Source organism: Haliotis rubra, unplaced genomic scaffold, assembly GCF_003918875.1.
Source record: "Haliotis rubra isolate DU_JTF1 unplaced genomic scaffold, ASM391887v1 Scf61, whole genome shotgun sequence".
Lineage (NCBI taxonomy): Eukaryota > Metazoa > Mollusca > Gastropoda > Lepetellida > Haliotidae > Haliotis > Haliotis rubra.
The window spans coordinates 703,376-722,841 of record NW_025767313.1 but is presented as its reverse complement, the minus strand read 5'-3'; the positions used below and the strand labels follow the sequence as shown (position 1 = coordinate 722,841).

Here is a 19,466-nt window from a genome sequence, read left to right as displayed (position 1 = left end):
CTCCAAACAATTTGAAATGATTAACAAGAACTAAAGTATCGTGGATAACAGAATAAAATATTAATGAATATGTTAAAGAGCATCTGCCATGACTGTGACACCATTGATCTCAACGAAGGAGTAATGATGGGTGTAACACTTACAGTCCTGTTTGAAGCCCAAGACACTCTCATCACAATAAAGTGATTTAGTCTCTGAACTATTCATTTAACTCAGATTGTGTGACTGCATTCATTTGAAAAGTGTCACCTGTTCCAGTTGTTTAGAGGAAAGGACCCTTTACACTAACCATGTTTGTGAGTCGAGGTAAAACCCTGAAAGACACTCTGAGAACAACCCTATTGCGAAATAGCTAAGTCACCCGTATAGCCAATACAGACTCGGGGTACAAGGCAATAATATTCTGCTTGTCCAAGTCTTCCCTGCTAGTACATAAACCAGTGAAACAATGTTATTAGTAGTGGTGTTCTGATTAACTGAAATAATCGAAGATCGGTCGCAGTGACCAAACGACCAAGCAATTGATCACATTTACTCATAATCAAACACAAACGATTTTGGAACTACTGTTTTAGTCTTGAAACACTTGATGATGGAACATATCTTTGAAGTAGTCAGGGTCTGAAAACTTGTTTAATTCTTATAAAACTCACTTCACTAACTGAAAAGTCATGACTGAATATTTCTTGAAGACTCCAGGAAGCTTATGTTCATGATATATTCGTCATCACTTTAAAGAAGCGAGTTCTATCATGTTATACATATCTGCAATAACAACCTGGATAGGAAAATCTGAAAAATGATGCTAACCAATTTTTTTTTATGATTGTTTGTTATCAATTGTGAGATTTCAACCAACTCCCAACACTAGTTATTAGCATATTTTTAATGAGAGTTAGTCAATGTCCTGGATATAAACCAATCAGAAACTCTGTGAGGTGAATCACACTTAACTACTATGAATACTGGAGAATATCAGAGCATTAAATCAAAATTCTTACAATTAAATGTAGTTCTCCATCAAAAAAACCCAAAAGTTAGCTATAGGGTTAACTTCTTTGAGTGACATTTTTAGAAGTTGGAGAATCAGATAAGGACAAACTTTATTCATAATAAAGAAGTTGTATATCCATCAAGTTTGTCCTTATTTAGATACAGAGTTATTGGGATATTGGGCCACAAGCCAGTATAACTTTCAGAAGTAGATGCAATCTGTACCCACCTATCTCCACTCCAAGTCCACCCATGCCATATATGAGCACTGCTGACTTGGCCATCCTCTTCATGGCACTGTCTCCAAGAACATAACGCTGACGACTGAAATATAAGTTTCTCAGGCTATATCAAATCTTCACATTTTGCATACTGTGGTAACCTGAATAAACCACTCAGGCCACTTGTATTATTCAATATCATGTCAAAACATCTTTGTTTAAAATCTCTAACAACAAAATTTGGTTCAAACCCTTCATAAATTTGTCCCAATCATTTTGTTTCAATTTTATGTAATAATGACCATGTGATTTCTGGTAATATTGTAATAGCAGGCAAGGCACTGGTTCTGGTACATTTACAAACTAGTAATAAATTTAACTCAGCCACAATATGAGCCAGTTTACTTCTTGTAGTAATTACCAAACATTATCTTTGTTTATACATGACTTGTCTACAAGATGGGTTAGACCAAATCTTTTATAAACAGCTACGGAGGTATTTCAAAGAACTAACACTTATATCTAATGATTTAAACAAAGTGCATTCCTTCTGTCAGGGAAGTTCAAATGAGAAAACAGTAACTGGGCTTAAAAGTTTATTTTTAGAGAATTTAAGAGCATGTTTAAAATATATATAAGACGAGTATATGGATGGCACCTTCTTGTTTATTGTATATCACAACATTTCTGGGCTACTTCTTGCCCCTTCTTCAGGTGATTGAAGAAGGGGCAAGAAGTAGCCCAGAAACGTTGTGATATACAATAAACAAGAAGTTGCCATCCATATACTCGTCTTATATATTCACCAAATTCTAAATGCCTCTCAAGAATCTTAAAAATATACACATATATATTTGAATCCCACAATAAACTAAACAAATAACAAATTTCATAATGCTTTTTCAAAATCTTAACAGCCATAAACAAGAAGACAAAGTCATCAATATCCTTATCAAGTGTGAAGCTTTAATTTCACATACCTCCAACAGCAGATTTACCAAATTATCAGCATTACATTTCTTCTTCTTGTCTCGTTTTGGTGAAAATGTATTTAATAGATGAAAATATATGTTTTTGTCTACATATCCGAATTTTAATGAATTTTCTCTAAATTTCATAGAATTTCTAGTGCAATCGTATTGGCGTTGTTTGAGGTTAAAATTTGTAGCGACTACAATAAAATTGTAAAGGTTGACATCTCTGCTAGGGTATATTGACACACCATCAACTAAGACACCTAGTCCAACCACCAAATCCATTCAGTTACATCTTATGACAAGCACAGTTTCGTGAAGATGTTATCTAACCACTACCGCCAGGATGTTAAAATCAAATTTCATCACCAAATGCATCAGGATGAATCAGGACACTCCTTGTTAAGGGCAAATACCATTGAACAAATAAATTTTCAGTGTTATGATCATTGTTATAGGACTTACCTGTATAGCGTATCATCAATCTCAACTTCTGACGCCATTATCTGTTCTTTGTTTGTCAACCTGTAAAACATAATGGCAGTATGATCAAAATGTAAAGAGACATCACATCATCATGGTATACATCTTGATACAGTGTACACTCATCAAAATGGTATCTCTTCAGCTAGTCTCATCTATCTATATAATAGCAAGTACAAGTTCACAAGTCATTAATTGGTTGTTTTTTCTTTCATTCCCTATAAATCTACTGTAAAAGAAACACTCACACAATCAATTATTCGAGGTTACTGTATGATATAAATATATATATAATTTCACGAATGGCATGAGAAATTCAACTGACTGACTGAGTTTGGTTTTATGCCCCTTTTAGCAATATTCCAGCAACATCACGGCGGGGTCACCAGAAATGGGCTTCACACATTGTACCCATGTGGGGATTCGAACCCTGGTCTTCGGCGTGACGAGCCAACGCATGAGAAATTCTAAATGGCGATAACTGTTACAGTTAGTTGTGAGAAAACATCTATTTATACTGCCATGATTCCCTTCCGTCACATTATATAAAAACATGATCGGCGGCAGTGAATGGGCTGGACACATCGGTGAATAGCTAATTAAGTATCATAATTAATTCTGATTCATTAATATTACAAACCGCGGAGTAATTTTGTAAATACCGCTAAAACCGCTCGGTAGCCAGTACAGTTACAAGTGTCAATACACCAAAAAAGAGCCACAATGTACCTCCTGTGCACCTTCTGTCATGAGGTGATATTTCTGTTTTTTAACGGAATATTTGGATAAACCTGTGTCTGTCAAGGAAGACATGGCATTCAATACTGCATGAAATAGGTCATCACTTCAGTGTAGAGTCAATAAATAACTACAGCAATTAATTCAGTTGCCAAAAGCCATTAAGAAACAGGTTTTATGTGTACTGTTATAATTTGTAATCTCTCATAGTTTGCAATTTTGTGCACCTGATGAGGTCATACTCGGATGCTTACCAAGGGTGGATTTAGTGGGGGGTGCCTGGGTGTACGCCCCACCCACCTTCAAATAAATTAATAAATCAACAAATAAAGAAAGAAAGAAATCATCACTGACAGGTAATGTGACAGAATATATAATTCTGCATTTGTGTTTATCTGATTGCAACCAAAATGTCAGCATAGTTACTTTATTTCATATACACTATGTCAATTATAGAAATTGTGCACCCTCTCTCTCTCTCTCACACACACACACACACTCTCTTCCTTCCTCAAAAAACTCCAGTGGTATCCGCCCATGATCTGGTGAGGTTAACTAATCGGGGTTTTCACGTCGTGTGTGTGTTTACCAGCTTGACAAACTGTACCTTTAAACTGTAAAATCTCTGGTTATTTTGAATAAACAATAACATGTCATGTTTCATTTTGTGGATAAGAGTGCCTGCTCGTTCATAACAGTAATGTACAGTGGATTGCACAACTGCAAGAGACATAACCAAGTGCCAGTGGCATTGACGAATGACTTGGATCTTGTAACAAGACAACATGCAAGGTGTCGTAGAAGTCACATCACGTGTAGCCTGACAAGGCATGGTTCACATACACAACTTTGATAAATTGTTAAAGACACGATGACATGATCACCGAGATTGTCATACACACCAACTGTGTTTCCACTCCAGCTATCGCTTCTTTCCGTAATTTCCCGGTAACGGAAGTGAAACCTAAATCGATTACGCGTTATACGATTCGCTACCGTCGATTCTATATCCAATGAAACGTTCCGTTACAAACAAGGTGCCCGTCCTTCCAGCCGGCGAGAGAAGAGGCTTCACATTCAGTGGTGAGGAATGGCGACGGATGCAATGGATAGCATGTCGATGTCCGAAACGGATGATCAGGGCTTTTCACAGCCACCCAAAGCTGCTTTGCTTTTGGTTATTGGAGAACCCCTTTCCGATGAACACAGGAATTTGATTTTGGCCGAAATCACGACAGGTAGGAATTTTAAAAATGTGTTGTCGAGTTTGACAGCCGCTTCTGAGAACTGCCAGGAATCGGCAAGCATGCAAGCACCAGCCGAATGGTGTCGGTTTTCAGACGCACAATGGTATGCTAGACTGCAGTAGTTTTGAGTCGGAATTTTACAGAATGTGTTTAAAATAATGACTTTTTAAAAAAAATTAGAGTTAGACTTTAAATTTTCAAAAAGAGGCCAGTTAGAAACCGATAAATGCGTCACGCATAGCATTTACTTAATTCACTGGGACTATCATGCGAACAATGGTCGAAACAAACCAGTTTAGCGAAATATTTCCTTTTGCCACTTTTGTTGCAGCTACACAGAAATGGGTCAGCTTTTGAGGCATGTTTTTGCAAAGAAGTGACATTTATTCAATGAATGAGAAAAACAGAATTTCAACAGACAGACGATTATCATAATTTATTATTTCTCCTGCACCATTCAGTTTCTCCTACCCAAGATAATTATGGTAGGGCACTGACGTTGAAGTTTGCCAAGGTACAGACATGGCACATTATTAACAACAACAACCCCAGCTTAGAATAATATTTTTGAAATGAATTTTCATTAATTAGTAAGTAGGCATCATAGCATTTAACTATTAATATTGCAGTTTTCTAGATATTTGACATGGCAGATGTTATTGGTTCTATTTCATCATCTCATTTACTTATTCAATATTCACATATTTATATAATTCACGTTTCCCATGTTAATATTTATCATTTGATTCAAATTTGAGTGGCTGCTCCAGTGCAAAGTACAATGGTCATTGTTACATTTTAAATGGGAAACAATACTGTTCAAGTCATCTGAGCCAGCTGGCATGATGCTGTATAAATCTGCATGAATAATATCTATTTTAAGTGAATGAAACAATAACCTCATGTACTAACAGCAGTATAAAACTTGCAAATTCCTCTAATTTTAGAAGTGAACAGAGTGATCATTATTATTTGGATTCACTCATACTTAAGTTCAGTGCAACTTTGGTCTGTTTAGTATTCAAGTATTATTCAAATTCCTCTAGTTCTCAATTTGTCAGATTTTATTTCATTTGCACTAATTTTTCAATACTCAAGGGATAAACCATGTCTGAGTTTTGAGTTTCATTATTTGAATAAACTGTGTGCCATTTGGAAATTGACAAAGGTGTTGCTTGCAGTGTTTGTGTACTTGTTGACCAGAGCTTGCAGATATTGACTGTACCTCTCCAAAAATACCACTTCTTCGCATGAAATACTACCCAAACTAGAAATTTGCAATTTAAATTTTCAGTCTTGTGTCAAGCCCAATTTTATGAGTCAAGAAGCTAGCTTGTGCTCAGTATCTGTGAGATTTTTATGATATTGATGCATTTTGACATGTGCGATATTGTTGGTGGTAACATTTGGCACACAACAGTGGAATTGCGACAGCTACTGCATTCATGTAGTGTTATCAGCTCTGAGTAACAGATAACTATAGCAATGTGTCATTTATGTATTCTGATTGCTGTAATGATTACCATTAATTATGGAGGCAGTTTCATTCCAGAGATAAAATATTTACACACCCAGCAGTCTTGTTTTAAAAGGAAAAAACAAGCTCTGTCAATATTGATATGGTTATCAGCAACAGAGGTCATTATCAGCTGACAAGCACAACATTACAGAATGAAATATACATATTTGATCCTCTGCAGTTTGCACTGACAAGTTTTTATGTGCTGAGTTGCATGGAGGCCTGCTTACTCCTGTGTTAACTGTTGTTACAGATTGCCGGTATGAGGTCATAGTACTTATATGGCAAGCATGAGTCACTCACTCACTCAGACAAGGGAGCCCTGCATTGTAGTGCTGGCAGTTGAAAGCCTGCCGGTAATATTATCCTGACTCAGAGTGAAAAAAGGCTGGGAGGGGAGTGGAGTGTTTGTTTTACCAGTGACATATTTTTGGGTCAGAAGGATGTTCAGTTGGGAGGGGGGATAACAACATCCTGATATTAATCACCATTGATGACCTTGAAAACATGCCATGTTAATCGCATGATTCACTCAGTTTAATGAAATCGTTACTAAAAAAATTCATATTTGTGAAAACATGGATCATTTTTCCACAGTATGCACAGAAGAGGTTGTTTGTAACATTGTGTTTCCCTTTCACAAGCAATCATGCAGAAGAAGTTGTTTTTTCAGATGATTGCTATCTCCCTCTATTTTCATCCAAATGTCACTTTGACACTGTAGCCAACACCATAAAACTTTTGTGCAACAATGTTTTGTGAATTTATGAGACAGTATCATGGGAACCATAAAAGCTACAACTTTGTACAACTCAAGGTTGACCTAACAGTACAAGTACATTGACCTGCCTAGATGGGAATATATTTTGTTGTTAGTATATAAGGATACCAGTCTGTTAGAGGGACAATTTGTTCTTTTTGGTTTATATTTTTTAGATATTCCCATTTAAACTATCAATTAATACCTTAGAAATCTGTGCAAGTCTAGTCAGCTTTGAAAAAAAGATCCTTACATGCTGAAAAGTGGTGGGTGTTTCAGTTCAATGAGACTTGACTGACTCCCAGAGTAGCAGGCAAGGAGACATACTGGTATCATTTCTAAAGAGGCCAAGGTCCTGAGATGTCTGGGTGGGTGTATATCAGGACTAGATAAGCCCCACTGAGATTAACATCAGATTACTGCTGTATATTGCTACTTAAAAGCCTCTGACAGCTCAATGTTAGAGTATCATTGACATCATCATTGCCGTTGATTTCAGCTAATTGCTTTATGAGCAATGTCTTGTGTGAACAGTCCAAACTGATTAGATAATTGGTTTTGATAGCTTGTTTAAAGTGTTGATTTAATAGATAGTGACAATCCATCTTGGGTTGTACTTCTAAGCAAAAGAGTGTAGGTGGTATGGTAAAATGTGTTTCAAACTTTCCTATTCACAAACAGATTTGGGTCAAGGAGCAGATGGTGAAATTGAAAACTATGGTTGGGTCACAATGACTTAATCAATCTTATCAGGGGGCCTGAATTCATGAGCAGTGTCAATTAAGCCTTGGACAGCATTGTTGTCAGCAATGCATCAGTGATTTTCAACCCCAGGTTCACAGTGAAGCAATCAGCAGGTAGTATATAACAGTGTATTAGCCATATGTACAGCTTTAGCAGTGTAATTTATACTGCCTCTTGTAAATGGACAGATGTTGGTTACACCAGTTAGGGTAATTTTGACTGGATCTATTGTTTGATATTTCTGCAAATAGTATATCTGAAGACCCGGTAGCCCTGTGATGTAATCTGTGAAATATGAGGTGTACGCCTTTGTTCTGGAATTCATTGAGGAAATTTCTCATTAATGAACTATGTATAACAGATATTTAGGGAATGATTCATGACTTCACTGTTGAAGGTTCATTCTCACGTAAACTTCAAGCTGCATGTATCAAATGAATGTAATGCAAGAATGATACACAACATTTTCTTTGAAGTCTGTGTTGACGGCGAGGACGTAAATTGCGTCTTAATGCATTTGTAGCTGAACTAACAGGCTTGATGTGATACTTCACTTTGGCATGAGCCTGAACATTTTTCACTTGAAATACTATTTATCTTAATTTTAGTAACAAGTTTAAGTATAAAGAAGTGATATCGCATGTCCATTTGATTCATGACTTTTGTGACATCAAGTGAAAAAAATAATCAGGCAAGTGTTATAAGTATCTGAGTAAAATAATTGTCCGTATGCATACATCCCAAGATTCTGTTCACTTCACCTGATTCCTTTTAATACTGACTAAACCTCAGTAGGACTGTAGCTGGTAGTTAACCCTTGCCTGATACTCTTCTTGAGTAGGATTGTAGCTGGTAGTTAACCCTTCCCTGATACACTTCCTAAGTAGGACTGTAGCTGGTAGTTAACCCTTCCCTGATACACTTCCTGAGTAGGACTGTAGCTGGTAGTTAACCCTTCCCTGATACACTTCCTGAGTAGGACTGTAGCTGGTTGTTAACCCTTCCCTGATACACTTCCTGAGTAGGACTGTAGCTGGTAGTTAACCCTTCCCTGATACACTTCCTGAGTAGGACTGTAGCTGGTTGTTAACCCTTCCCTGATACACTTCCTGAGTAGGACTTAACCCTTTCCTGATACACTTCCTGAGTAGGACTGCAGCTGGTAGTTAACCCTTCCCTGATACACTTCCTGAGTAGGACTTAACCCTTTCCTGATACACTTCCTGAGTAGCACTGCAGCTGGTAGTTAACCCTTCCCTGATACACTTCCTGAGTAGGACTTAACCCTTTCCTGATACACTTACTGAGTAGGACTGTAGCTGGTAGTTAACCCTTCCCTGATACTCTTCCTGAGTAGGACTGTAGCTGGTAGTTAACCCTTCCCTGATACACTTCTTGAGTAGGACTGTAACCCTTTCCTGATACACTTCCTGAGTAGGACTGTAGCTGGTAGTTAACCCTTCCCTGATACACTTCCTGAGTAGGACTGTAGCTGGTTGTTAACCCTTCCCTGATACACTTCCTGAGTAGGACTGTAGCTGGTTGTTAACCCTTCCCTGATACACTTCCTGAGTAGGACTGTAGCTGGTAGTTAACCCTTCCCTGATACACTTCCTGAGTAGGACTGTAGCTGGTTGTTAACCCTTCCCTGATACACTTCCTGAGTAGGACTGTAGCTGGTAGTTAACCCTTCCCTGATACACTTCCTGAGTAGGACTGTAACTGGTAGTTAACCCTTCCCTGATACACTTCCTGAGTAGGACTGTAGCTGGTACCCTTCCTGATACACTTCCTGAGTAGGACTGTAGCTGGTAGTTAACCCTTCCCTGATACACTTCCTGAGTAGGACTGTAGCTGGTAGTTAACCCTTCCCTGATACACTTCCTGAGTAGGACTGTAGCTGGTAGTTAACCCTTCCCTGATACACTTCTTGAGTAGGACTGTAGCTGGTAGTTAACCCTTCCTGATACACTTCTTGAGTAGGACTGGTAGTTAACCCTTCCCTGCTGGTAGGACTTGGTAAACCCTTCCTGATACACTTCTTGAGTAGGACTGTAGCTGGTAGTTAACCCTTCCCTGATACACTTCCTGAGTAGGACTGTAGCTGGTAGTTAACCCTTCCCTGATACACTTCCTGAGTAGGACTGTAGCTGGTAGTTAACCCTTCCCTGATACACTTCCTGAGTAGGACTGTAGCTGGTAGTTAACCCTTTCCAGACTGCTGCACTTCAGTGTCAGTTATCTCACCAACAATACAAACTTTGATACCAAGCACCCTGGTCAGAAAATTCAAATGATAGCTAAAATCAATATTGGGGTATTTTTTATGTTTCCATGCCCATCTCTCTTGTATCCGTGGTGACTGAGTGTCTAGACAGGCCCCTTGTGGGAACAATAGCAGTAACAATTATTGATTTGAGGCAAGAGCATTCATATCAAGTGGTCGTTTGTATCGTTGTTTGACAGGGCTTGCTACAGATTATGCAAATTGATTGTCGTTTCTTTCATACATGTTGTCAACTATTTCCACTGTTTCATGTAACTTTGCTGTGCAAATGGGACCAGTAGCATGTTTATTTCATGTGGTGCAGAGAAGTGTCCTATGGGGCAACCTTTGACGTGCAATTCATGTACATGTCAGAACTAATCAATTTCATAATTTTCATCAGACTTTTGTGTTTTTTGCAATATGTTATTTTTTTTATTTCAGGTTAATATGGATAATGTTTTGACAGTAATATTGTTATGACGGCATTGATATAATATTGTATCCACCTGGGTAATATCAACCTTATGTCTTTTAATTCTTTGTGTTAATCATTTGTATAAGGATGCATGTCTGTTCATTCTCTAACAGGGACACCACTCCTACTATTCTTCAGCTTGATGGTGACTAATATTATAGTGCTGGACATATCTGGTGTATCCTTTCCTAGGGAAATGTATTATCTGCAGGGCTTGATTCAATGACCTCCACCTTATCAACGGTAGTAATCCTCGCCCGAAGTCCCAGGTCATCCTGTCCTTCCTCTTGTAAGCCCATTTAGAACTAAGTAGCAGGCAAGCGCTTAATAATTGCACCCATTGAAATTATGGCACCATGTCAACCTGACATCCTACATTTTTTTTGTTCGTACTACACCTGCGGCATATTGTTGCTTTCACCTGTGATCATGAATGAGATAGCTTCTCGTTACTTCACAGTATATTGAGACATGGATCAATCATTTGCAATGGAAGATTTTCATACCGCACACTGTGAGATAGGGATGTCGGCCAAATGTCAGTAGCAAGACATGGACAACTGCTGCCATTCATAATTCTGTTTACTTTTCTGTAGGGAGTTTTAAAAGGATTAATCCAGTTTAATTTTTACTGAAGTAATTTTAGCATTTTAAGTTTGGAACATGATATTCACTTTAGCACTTTGGAAAAAAACCTGCAAGTTTAGAAGAGAGAAACAGCCCCCACCCGAGCAAGTTTAGGAGATGTTAGTCTATAAACATCTACAGTGGTCCTTTTATGGCTGAGCTGCTATCTGTTAGGAGTACATCAGATTTGTAGGGTAGAGCTGTTGTTGGAGGGGGGAGATTGTTGTATCCCAGCCAGCTATGACTCACCAGGAAGCAGGGTGGGCCATATCTGTACAGTGGGGTAATCTTTGTAGTGAGGGACACCTCTTGCATATTAATGTTACACCTGCCATCAAACTAGGGTATATCCAGTTGGGCCCAGGGGCCAGTATCTCATAGTATGTCTTGGCAGTAAGTCTTTCAAAACTTCTTGTTTGAGCTTTAAGAAAAGTACATTTGTAAATTAATCGTAATCCAATAAGTACGACATTCGTGTTCACTTAGAATTATTCCTTCTCTATGGCAGTGATATTTACATAAAGTTGTGACCAGACAAACCGATGACTGACGTAATGAGCATCACCCAAGGCTACTGGATTATGATGCCATGCAAGCCAGCCTTACCATACAATCCATTAGGGTTTCTCATATGACCAGCACAGTTTGCCAGAGACCAGTGAGAACACAGAATAACCATAGGGGTCAAGATCAAGACATTTCACTCTTTATATGCTTTAAGGCCAAAGTTGTAGCAGTCCATCACTTTTTGCAAAGATGATATGGATATTGTTTCTGTCATACTGGACTGAGTCAGATAACATTTCTGTCCAAAGCTTCTTCAGACCCATATGAGACTGGCAGCACAGGCCACAAGATTGTTGTCTATTTCAGGGTTGAAATGTACTAACCTCACCCACCATGTAACTGCACAGAATACAGATGAGGAGATATTTGTTTTGATCTTGAACTTTGCATGCACAGCGTGAGAAGAGGTGTCTTGTTTCCAAGGATAACATGTCAGTGCATGGCACAAATGCTTTTTAGTGTGGGAAGTGAACACAATTTTGATGAGTCTTTTTATAGTATTTCATTAAATGCATACAAAATCTTTCTTAGACACTTGGATGTAGAAGTGACAGTTGTAGCATACAGTGGTAGACATACACAAAGGTTCCGAACATTATGCTGGCCAAGGTTATCAGCCTATTAACTGTTGTTGCTGCTGCTGCTGCTTCCAGGGTTTGTTTCTGGGCTCTAAGCAGAGAGACGAAATGCATTGAAAAAGTGCAAATGTTTGCCATGGTTGTGGTGTAGATTTCCATGAGGTCAGAGTCATAAGCTGAATCCATACACTGGAATAAAACATATGTAAATATCTGGGAGCAGTTACTTCTCTCTACACTACCAATTCTCTTGTGCATTAGTAGTTCACAGATCACGCCTGTATCAGGTTTTACATAGAGTATTTGTGAATTTGATTGTGATCACAAGGCTTCTGGTTTCAGCTTCGTCAACAGTAGAGGCCAGCTAACATCTGGTTGTGATTATTGCAGGGAGAGGGGAGCAAGGATGAGGGTGGGGATGGAGGAGCATGTCCTTAGATGTTGGATGCAGTTTGGTGGAGGACTGTTGCTCAAGTATCACTGGCGTTTGAAATTATACTCAACCGGAGATGTATTACCTGTGCTTAAGAACGTCAAGGAAATGTGGCGCTTTCATTACAATATGGTATTTAGTGCTGCCCAAAGAAGTATCTATTGAAATGTATTTGAAGGATCAGTATATTGGAGGAGACGCAAGGGAAGGAGAGCCTTGAGTTTCTGGAAAGAGAGTCTGTCCTCGCTGTTCTCCATTTTGTCAGTTTTTGCTAACTTTGGTCTAGACACATATGTTGATGCACAGCAGTGTTGGGTGGGGGGAGGGGTTGTTTTGCCCACACGACTGGTGCAGCAGCAGCATAGACCATCATTGGCCACAACCAAATCTATGGGTGCTTTTTCTCCATACATGCTTGGCTGATGAAAGATGCTTAGGCAATCGTTGTGAAATAAAATGCTGATGTATTTCTGTAATTGCTTTTCCTAGGTTATCCCCAGCATTAAAAATGTGTTTTCCATCCAATATGGGATTTCCAGGGGGGGTTATAGTATGTCATAGTTCAGTGTTAACGCATTGCAAGGCTTATGTTGTATACATTTGAAACTGTAGTGAGTTCACTGAACATGCTGAATGGCCTATTAATGGGTTGTATTGATTATATAGTTCACCTTCAGAATGAGTTACTATAAGTAGGAATTATACTACAAATGTACTTTCAGACATATGTAGCTTTGGCCTGTACAACACATCCTTCTGATATGCTGTACTGGTTGGTAACCGTTAGGCTTGCACAAGTCTATAAGGTACTAAATAATAGTTTAAATGATAATTTCTTAAAAAATAAAGAACACATTGTCCCTCTGTGAAACTGGCGTCAACTGTCTGCTTATGTAGACTTGCAGTACAGCATTGGAGCAAGGCTAGGTAGCTGTGTCTGGGAGGGATTCAACTACAGGAAGGGAAACCCCAGGCTTGTATGTCCAGATAGTATCACCTCAGGTGGTCAAGATAGTTCACAGGCAGTGTGAGGAAGTGATAGGGAGTTAAAGAGCAACCCTGACCCACCCCTCTCAGTGGACTGGTGATAAGTTTCTATTAACAGCCTGTCCTAATGTGTGTTCACCTGAAGTTTATAGTCAAGGGAAGATGACTTAATAATCATACATCATCCCAGTAGACCATCGGTATTCAGTTCCAAATTTTTACAGGGTTAGTAGGCTACTTTGGAGAAAGCTTTGGTTTTATATTTTTAGTACACTTGTAATGATGCATGTTGCTTATGACCTTATTAAATATTATCAAGCCTCACACATGCTAGGGCGGTGGGGTAGCCTAGTGGTTAACGTGTTGGCTTGTCACACCAAAGACCCGGGTTCGATTCCCCACATGGGTACAATGTGTAAAGCCCATTTCTGGTGTCCCCCGCCATGATATTGCTGGAATATTACTAAAAGCGGCGTAAAACCATACTCACTCACTCACACATGCTTGTCAATGAAACCTGTAAACCAAGACTGGGTTATAGTGTCTATTAAATTTCTAAAGGTGGGGAAGCCTAGTGGTTATAACGTTGGTTCGTCTCGCCGAAGACCCTGGTTCAATTCCCCACATGGGTACAATGTGTGAAGTCTATTTCTGGTGTCCCCACTGTTATATTGCTGGAATATTGCTGAAAGTGGTGTAAAACCATACTAACTCACTCTCATTACCCAAAAGGATTGTAGTCAAATCACAGACTTTTAATAGTGCTGCCTCTCGCACTAGAACTAATGTGTCAAAACCACAGACACACAGGTTCATCACTGTCCCATGTTGAGGATAATAAATATGTTCAAGTTACAATATCACACTTTGTTAAAAAAACATCATTGGAATCTTAATCACAGATATAATGATGTGTACGCGTGTAAAAGAAGCAAGTGGTATGTGGCATAATGTTAGAATATGCAGATAGGGCTACAAACAAGGGCTGCGATTAGCGATTAATGACTGGTAATAGCCATGTAAGTGCTAAATGCCAGTTATTTAGCTGTTTTGATCACAAGAGGCCATTGTATGGTAGTGAGCCAGCTACAGATAGCCCAGATTCCTTCTCTGTGACTCATTAAAAGCTTCCTGTAGTCGCACACTGTAACACTGCTGCACCACACTGTGCACTTAATGCAGTTTGTAAACAGCTACATCGGTGCACCAATGTTTTGTGTGTGTGTGTGGAATGTTGTTGTTTAGATTTAGTTAAATCCAATTTGAATTTGAGAAATTTAGGTAAGATTGCTCTTGAATAACTCGTGATAGCAATGTTAATAAGATTGTGGCTTTTTTGAGGGATGATGGTATGTGGTATCTCTATTCTTAAGAAATTAGGTGAGTATTTGTATCCTGTTGGAATTTCCCCGATCATACAGAAAGAAGTGTTTAAACTGTTTCATCTATGCTGGGTTCTTACTGTCATATGTCTAAGGCTTTGTATTTTTGGCTCATAATCTGCTGTAGCATCATCCTTTATTTAAGTTATCTTGACTGGAAATGGGTGTTTGTACAAGATACAAAATAAATAAAAAAATATACCATTAGAAAAAGTGATCAATAAAAGTTTGTCGTACATGCTGTTTTCACAACGTAAAACTAGACACAAAAACGTATATAATATTGGTATTTTGTTTTCAGTTGTAGTCTAAATGAGATTGACAGGTTTTGATTTTGATAGGATTTTGGTCAAATGAGATCACATGTGTGAAGGAATGTGTATGCATAGTTCAAATCCACTGTGTATTAATGATCGTGATTGTTGTCTGTATATAGTATTAGTAATCATGATGATTAATACATAGGTGGATTTGAACTATTTAAGCATATATATATATTCATAATTCGGTATAATCAGAGTGGAACGCATTTTATTATGTGTACACAAAGTGATAGATACCGGTAGATACATTTACTATGTGTACCTTAAGTAATAGAGCGAGGACAACACTTGCATATATATCATGAATATAGTGTTACCTGATTATTATCAGATATATTTACACTTTATTACACTTGTATCTTATTACTAGTCTCATGACATACGTACCTAAGTCCACCATGTTGAAGACACAACTTGTCGGAGATGTTTGATTTCACTTTTAAAAAAAACGCTTTCAAAATGTGTAAAACTTCTCACACACACTTAAGCATCATCAAATATTTTTCCATTAAAGACTTTGTAAATGTCTACAATGTGTCCCATGTTGACCGAATTTTAGGCAGTACATGTTGCAATACAACACAAGGCACCTGTCTGTGTAGGGAGACTGCAACACCTTTGTGTTGCCTCGTCACATACCTGAACAAGATTAGGAAACAGACTTCAGCCCAGACAGGAAAAATATACTCAGACGGGGAAAACTGCCTCCAACAGATAGAAGTATTGTGAAACTGCTTAGAATGGAGGACAAGAAAGAAAGTGGATATCTTTGATGACAATGTGCTCAAATAAGTTTCAGAGTGAAGAAAATCTGATGGTGTTTCAACTGGTGTCGTACCTCTATGCAGAAAATGTGCACAATCTGTTGTTCATGATAAGAGGAACTTTATGCAATTGTGTGTAGATTTTGAAAATGTTTTTTCAAGCAAACTCAAAATAATAGCATTTATAGAGAAACTTCAGAGTTCACAGGTATATCAAATTTTCAGAAAATATATTGTCCACACATGCATAAATAGGTCTTCTTGATGTAGTGAATATACATTTGATTCAACTGTATATTGAAGTGTATATTCTCCATGAGGATGAAGAAGTATTGTCTTGTTATAGTAAGTGCACATCATCATCAGTATCCAGCTGCCCAAAGAACTTATAAGCATTAATTCAGTTGATGATCCATCACTAAATAGTAACTGTGATGAAAAAGAAGCTCAGTAACTGAAGGGAGTGATGGTTACGCATGAGCAAGACCTGGTGCATACAAGAAGTGAGAGTTGCTGGTGAATACAACCAACTCCTGCGCCATTGATGGAAGGCGTCTAATATTTACCCCCAAGGCAAGTTAAGGGCCTGGCGGGGGCTATTGTGTGAAGGTCTTTGTACACAGACAAGCTGTTTACTTACGTTGACTCATCATTCTAATTCAACTTGGTCCCTGCAGTTCAAATTCTTGTTCCTGAAACCCTTTTTTGTATATTTTTTTCAACAGATCTATTCCTAGCAAGGCCAAATTCACACTTCGTATCACAGCTGTGATCTGAATAAGATTTGAAATTTGTAGGCAGTTATGCAGTTTGATAGAGGTTTAAGTTTGACATGTTGTGAAGACAGCTTGAGATGTGGTGATTCTGTTTAATTTACATTTCTAGCGATATACTCATAAAGGTGCCATCAGGTACACTTAAAGAGGGTACGAATATCCTTAAGTATCTGTGTTAAGCTAGATGCTATGCATTAAATATCATAAAAAGGGTGAATCTTTTTAATAATAGATCACATTGCATGTTAAGAGTGTATTACTCATAGTATGGCTATCTATGGATATTCAGAGCCTACTGGATATTTCTACAATTAGATGTGGAATGTGTACAATGTACAAGTATTGTGCCTTATGAAGCATTTATATGTCCAGGAAGTGAATGAGAGGCTGTGGACAGTGGACTGAATGATATGTTGGTTGGACAGAAGAGATATACACTACGCGACTCTACTGGTTCTACTCGCACGTTTTAGAGAGTACCATCAATATTATTGAATTCTTTTAATAGAGTCGCACAGCTGGCACTAGCAATTTCACTTGGGTCTCATTTCCATACAAGAAAATGTTTGTGTTCAAAGTGTAATAAGAATAACTTCTTCGAGTGGCATTTTCAAAAGTTGGAGAGTCAGATAAGTACAAACTTTATGGATGAACTTCTTTATTCAGGTGATGCGATGTTTCAATACAGATTCTTGACAACGATACAAGAATCTGTATCGAAACGTCGCATCACATAACAAAAGAAGTTGGTCATCTATGAAGATTGTCTATATCTGTATTAAGAATAAATGTGTCACAGTCATCTTAGTGGAAAGACTGTCACTCTTCATTGTTAATGTGTAACTGTAAAGATGCCATGAAGAGAAATGGAGTGCAGGGTCCTGTCAGTATTGTTTCTGATTAGTACCTGGTCCTGTCCTATGTTGGGGCAGAGGAGCATTGTACTGCTGCACAGATAACTATGAATGAAGCCAAAGGCCCTGAGAGAGACTGCTGCTGGTGTGGCTGATAAGGTATCACCAGATACCTGATCTGTCGACTCGTACTTTCCCTGGTTAGCAGAACCCCCACAGATGAATTTCTCCCTCCCCTTACCTTCTCCTTAACACCTGGAGATGGCCTGCCCAGCTGATGATGCCTTGTGCTGTGTAAAAACACAGAAGGCCTGGAACTTGTAGCAGTTGGGAGACAGAGATGTTCCTGATGTGCCTGGGTGCAGCAATACGTCATAGGATTTGATCTTGGTGCTGGTGTTGCTTGGTAGTACATGGTACTGTTGGATAATTATGTTGTTTGGTAGTACATGGCACTGTTGGCTAATTAAGTTGGTTGGTAGTATATGGCACTGTTTGATAATTGTGTTGTTTGGTTGTATATGGCACTGTTTGATAATTAAGTTGGTTGGTAGTATATGGCACTGTTGGCTAATTAATATGGCACTGTTGGTAATTAAGGCACTGTTTATGGCATAAATTAAGTTGGTTGGTAGTATATGGCACTGTTGGATAATGATGTTGTGGTAGTATATGGCACTGTTGGATAATTAAGTTGGTTGGTAGTATATGGCACTGTTTGATAATTATGTTGGTTGGTAGTATATGGCACTGTTGGCTAATTAAGTTGGTTGGTAGTATATGGCACTGTTGGCTAATTATGTTGGTTGGTAGTACATGGCACTGTTGGCTAATTAAGTTGGTTGGTAGTATATGGCACTGTTTGATAATTAAGTTGGTTGGTAGTATATGGCACTGTTTGATAATTAAGTTGGTTGGTAGTATATGGCACTGTTGGATAATTAAGTTGGTTGGTAGTATATGGCACTGTTTGATAATTAAGTTGGTTGGTAGTATATGGCACTGTTCTATTTGCATAAAACTGACATGATGTAATGCTAATAGAATTGGGTGCTCAACCATGTGATGTGTACACCCCCGTGTTACACATCACATGGTTGAGCACCAAGCATGGCTAGCCTTCATTCAAAGTCCAATTTCATAACCTTATTACAAATACGCTTGGAAAATCACTAGGTCCCAGCAGTTGCTGATGAGCTTATCACATCCTGGATAGCAATTTTACTGTTTATCAATGGGGTGAACAACAGCGATTTGACCACTCAATCACTTGGAATCCTTGATGAACCCAGCAGCCAGGGTATATTAGTTCCGACTTATTGATTGGAAGTGGCTATGCCTGATTGCTTTCAGCAGCAATTAGTTGCCTTAACAATGTCATAACATGTCTCAGCACTAGGTCAACTTTGATACATTATTCATGAAACGTGTATATAGAAACTCCTAATAAGGAGAGACAGATTACAGTAATGGGTTGCTGCATGGACAGTGTGTGTGAATATGATTGTCATTTTGACAATTGACAGGACAGGTATTGCAGTGGGCAGACAGTATAACAATATCTGTTGCTCAACAACCTCACTCATGATTCGTAGTAATTCTTATCTAGTTTCTCCATTAAGATAATCAATAGTTGTCATGGAGGTATTGATATATTGTGGTTACACAATGTTATACCAGGCAGGAAAGTCCTGACTGAACTCTGTCGTGCTGATCATGCTAAATGTGGTGTAGTTGTCTGTGTATTAAACT

At 38.4% G+C, this 19,466-nt stretch overlaps 2 protein-coding genes across 4 annotated transcripts in view; one reads left to right on the top strand and one right to left on the bottom strand.

The window, feature by feature from the left end:
* LOC124255777 (ubiquitin-like modifier-activating enzyme 6) overlaps nt 1-4,367 on the bottom strand; it is a 92,908-nt gene extending 88,541 nt beyond the window's left edge. Inside the window, exons 1-3 of the mRNA XM_046689694.1 lie at nt 4,312-4,367; nt 2,654-2,713; nt 1,223-1,317 (exon numbers count right to left, since the gene is read on the bottom strand). Coding sequence (XP_046545650.1) covers nt 1,223-1,317; nt 2,654-2,691 — 133 coding nt within the window. The 5' untranslated portion in view covers nt 2,692-2,713; nt 4,312-4,367. The remainder of the gene's footprint in view (nt 1-1,222; nt 1,318-2,653; nt 2,714-4,311) is intronic.
* An 86-nt stretch (nt 4,368-4,453) lies between these two features.
* The window catches only part of LOC124255776 (microtubule-associated protein futsch-like), a 54,758-nt gene continuing 39,745 nt past the window's right edge, over nt 4,454-19,466 (top strand). For all 3 annotated transcript variants that reach the window (XM_046689693.1, XM_046689692.1, XM_046689691.1), the window contains exon 1: nt 4,454-4,647. In XM_046689693.1, coding sequence (XP_046545649.1) covers nt 4,500-4,647 — 148 coding nt within the window. In that variant the 5' untranslated portion in view covers nt 4,454-4,499. The remainder of the gene's footprint in view (nt 4,648-19,466) is intronic.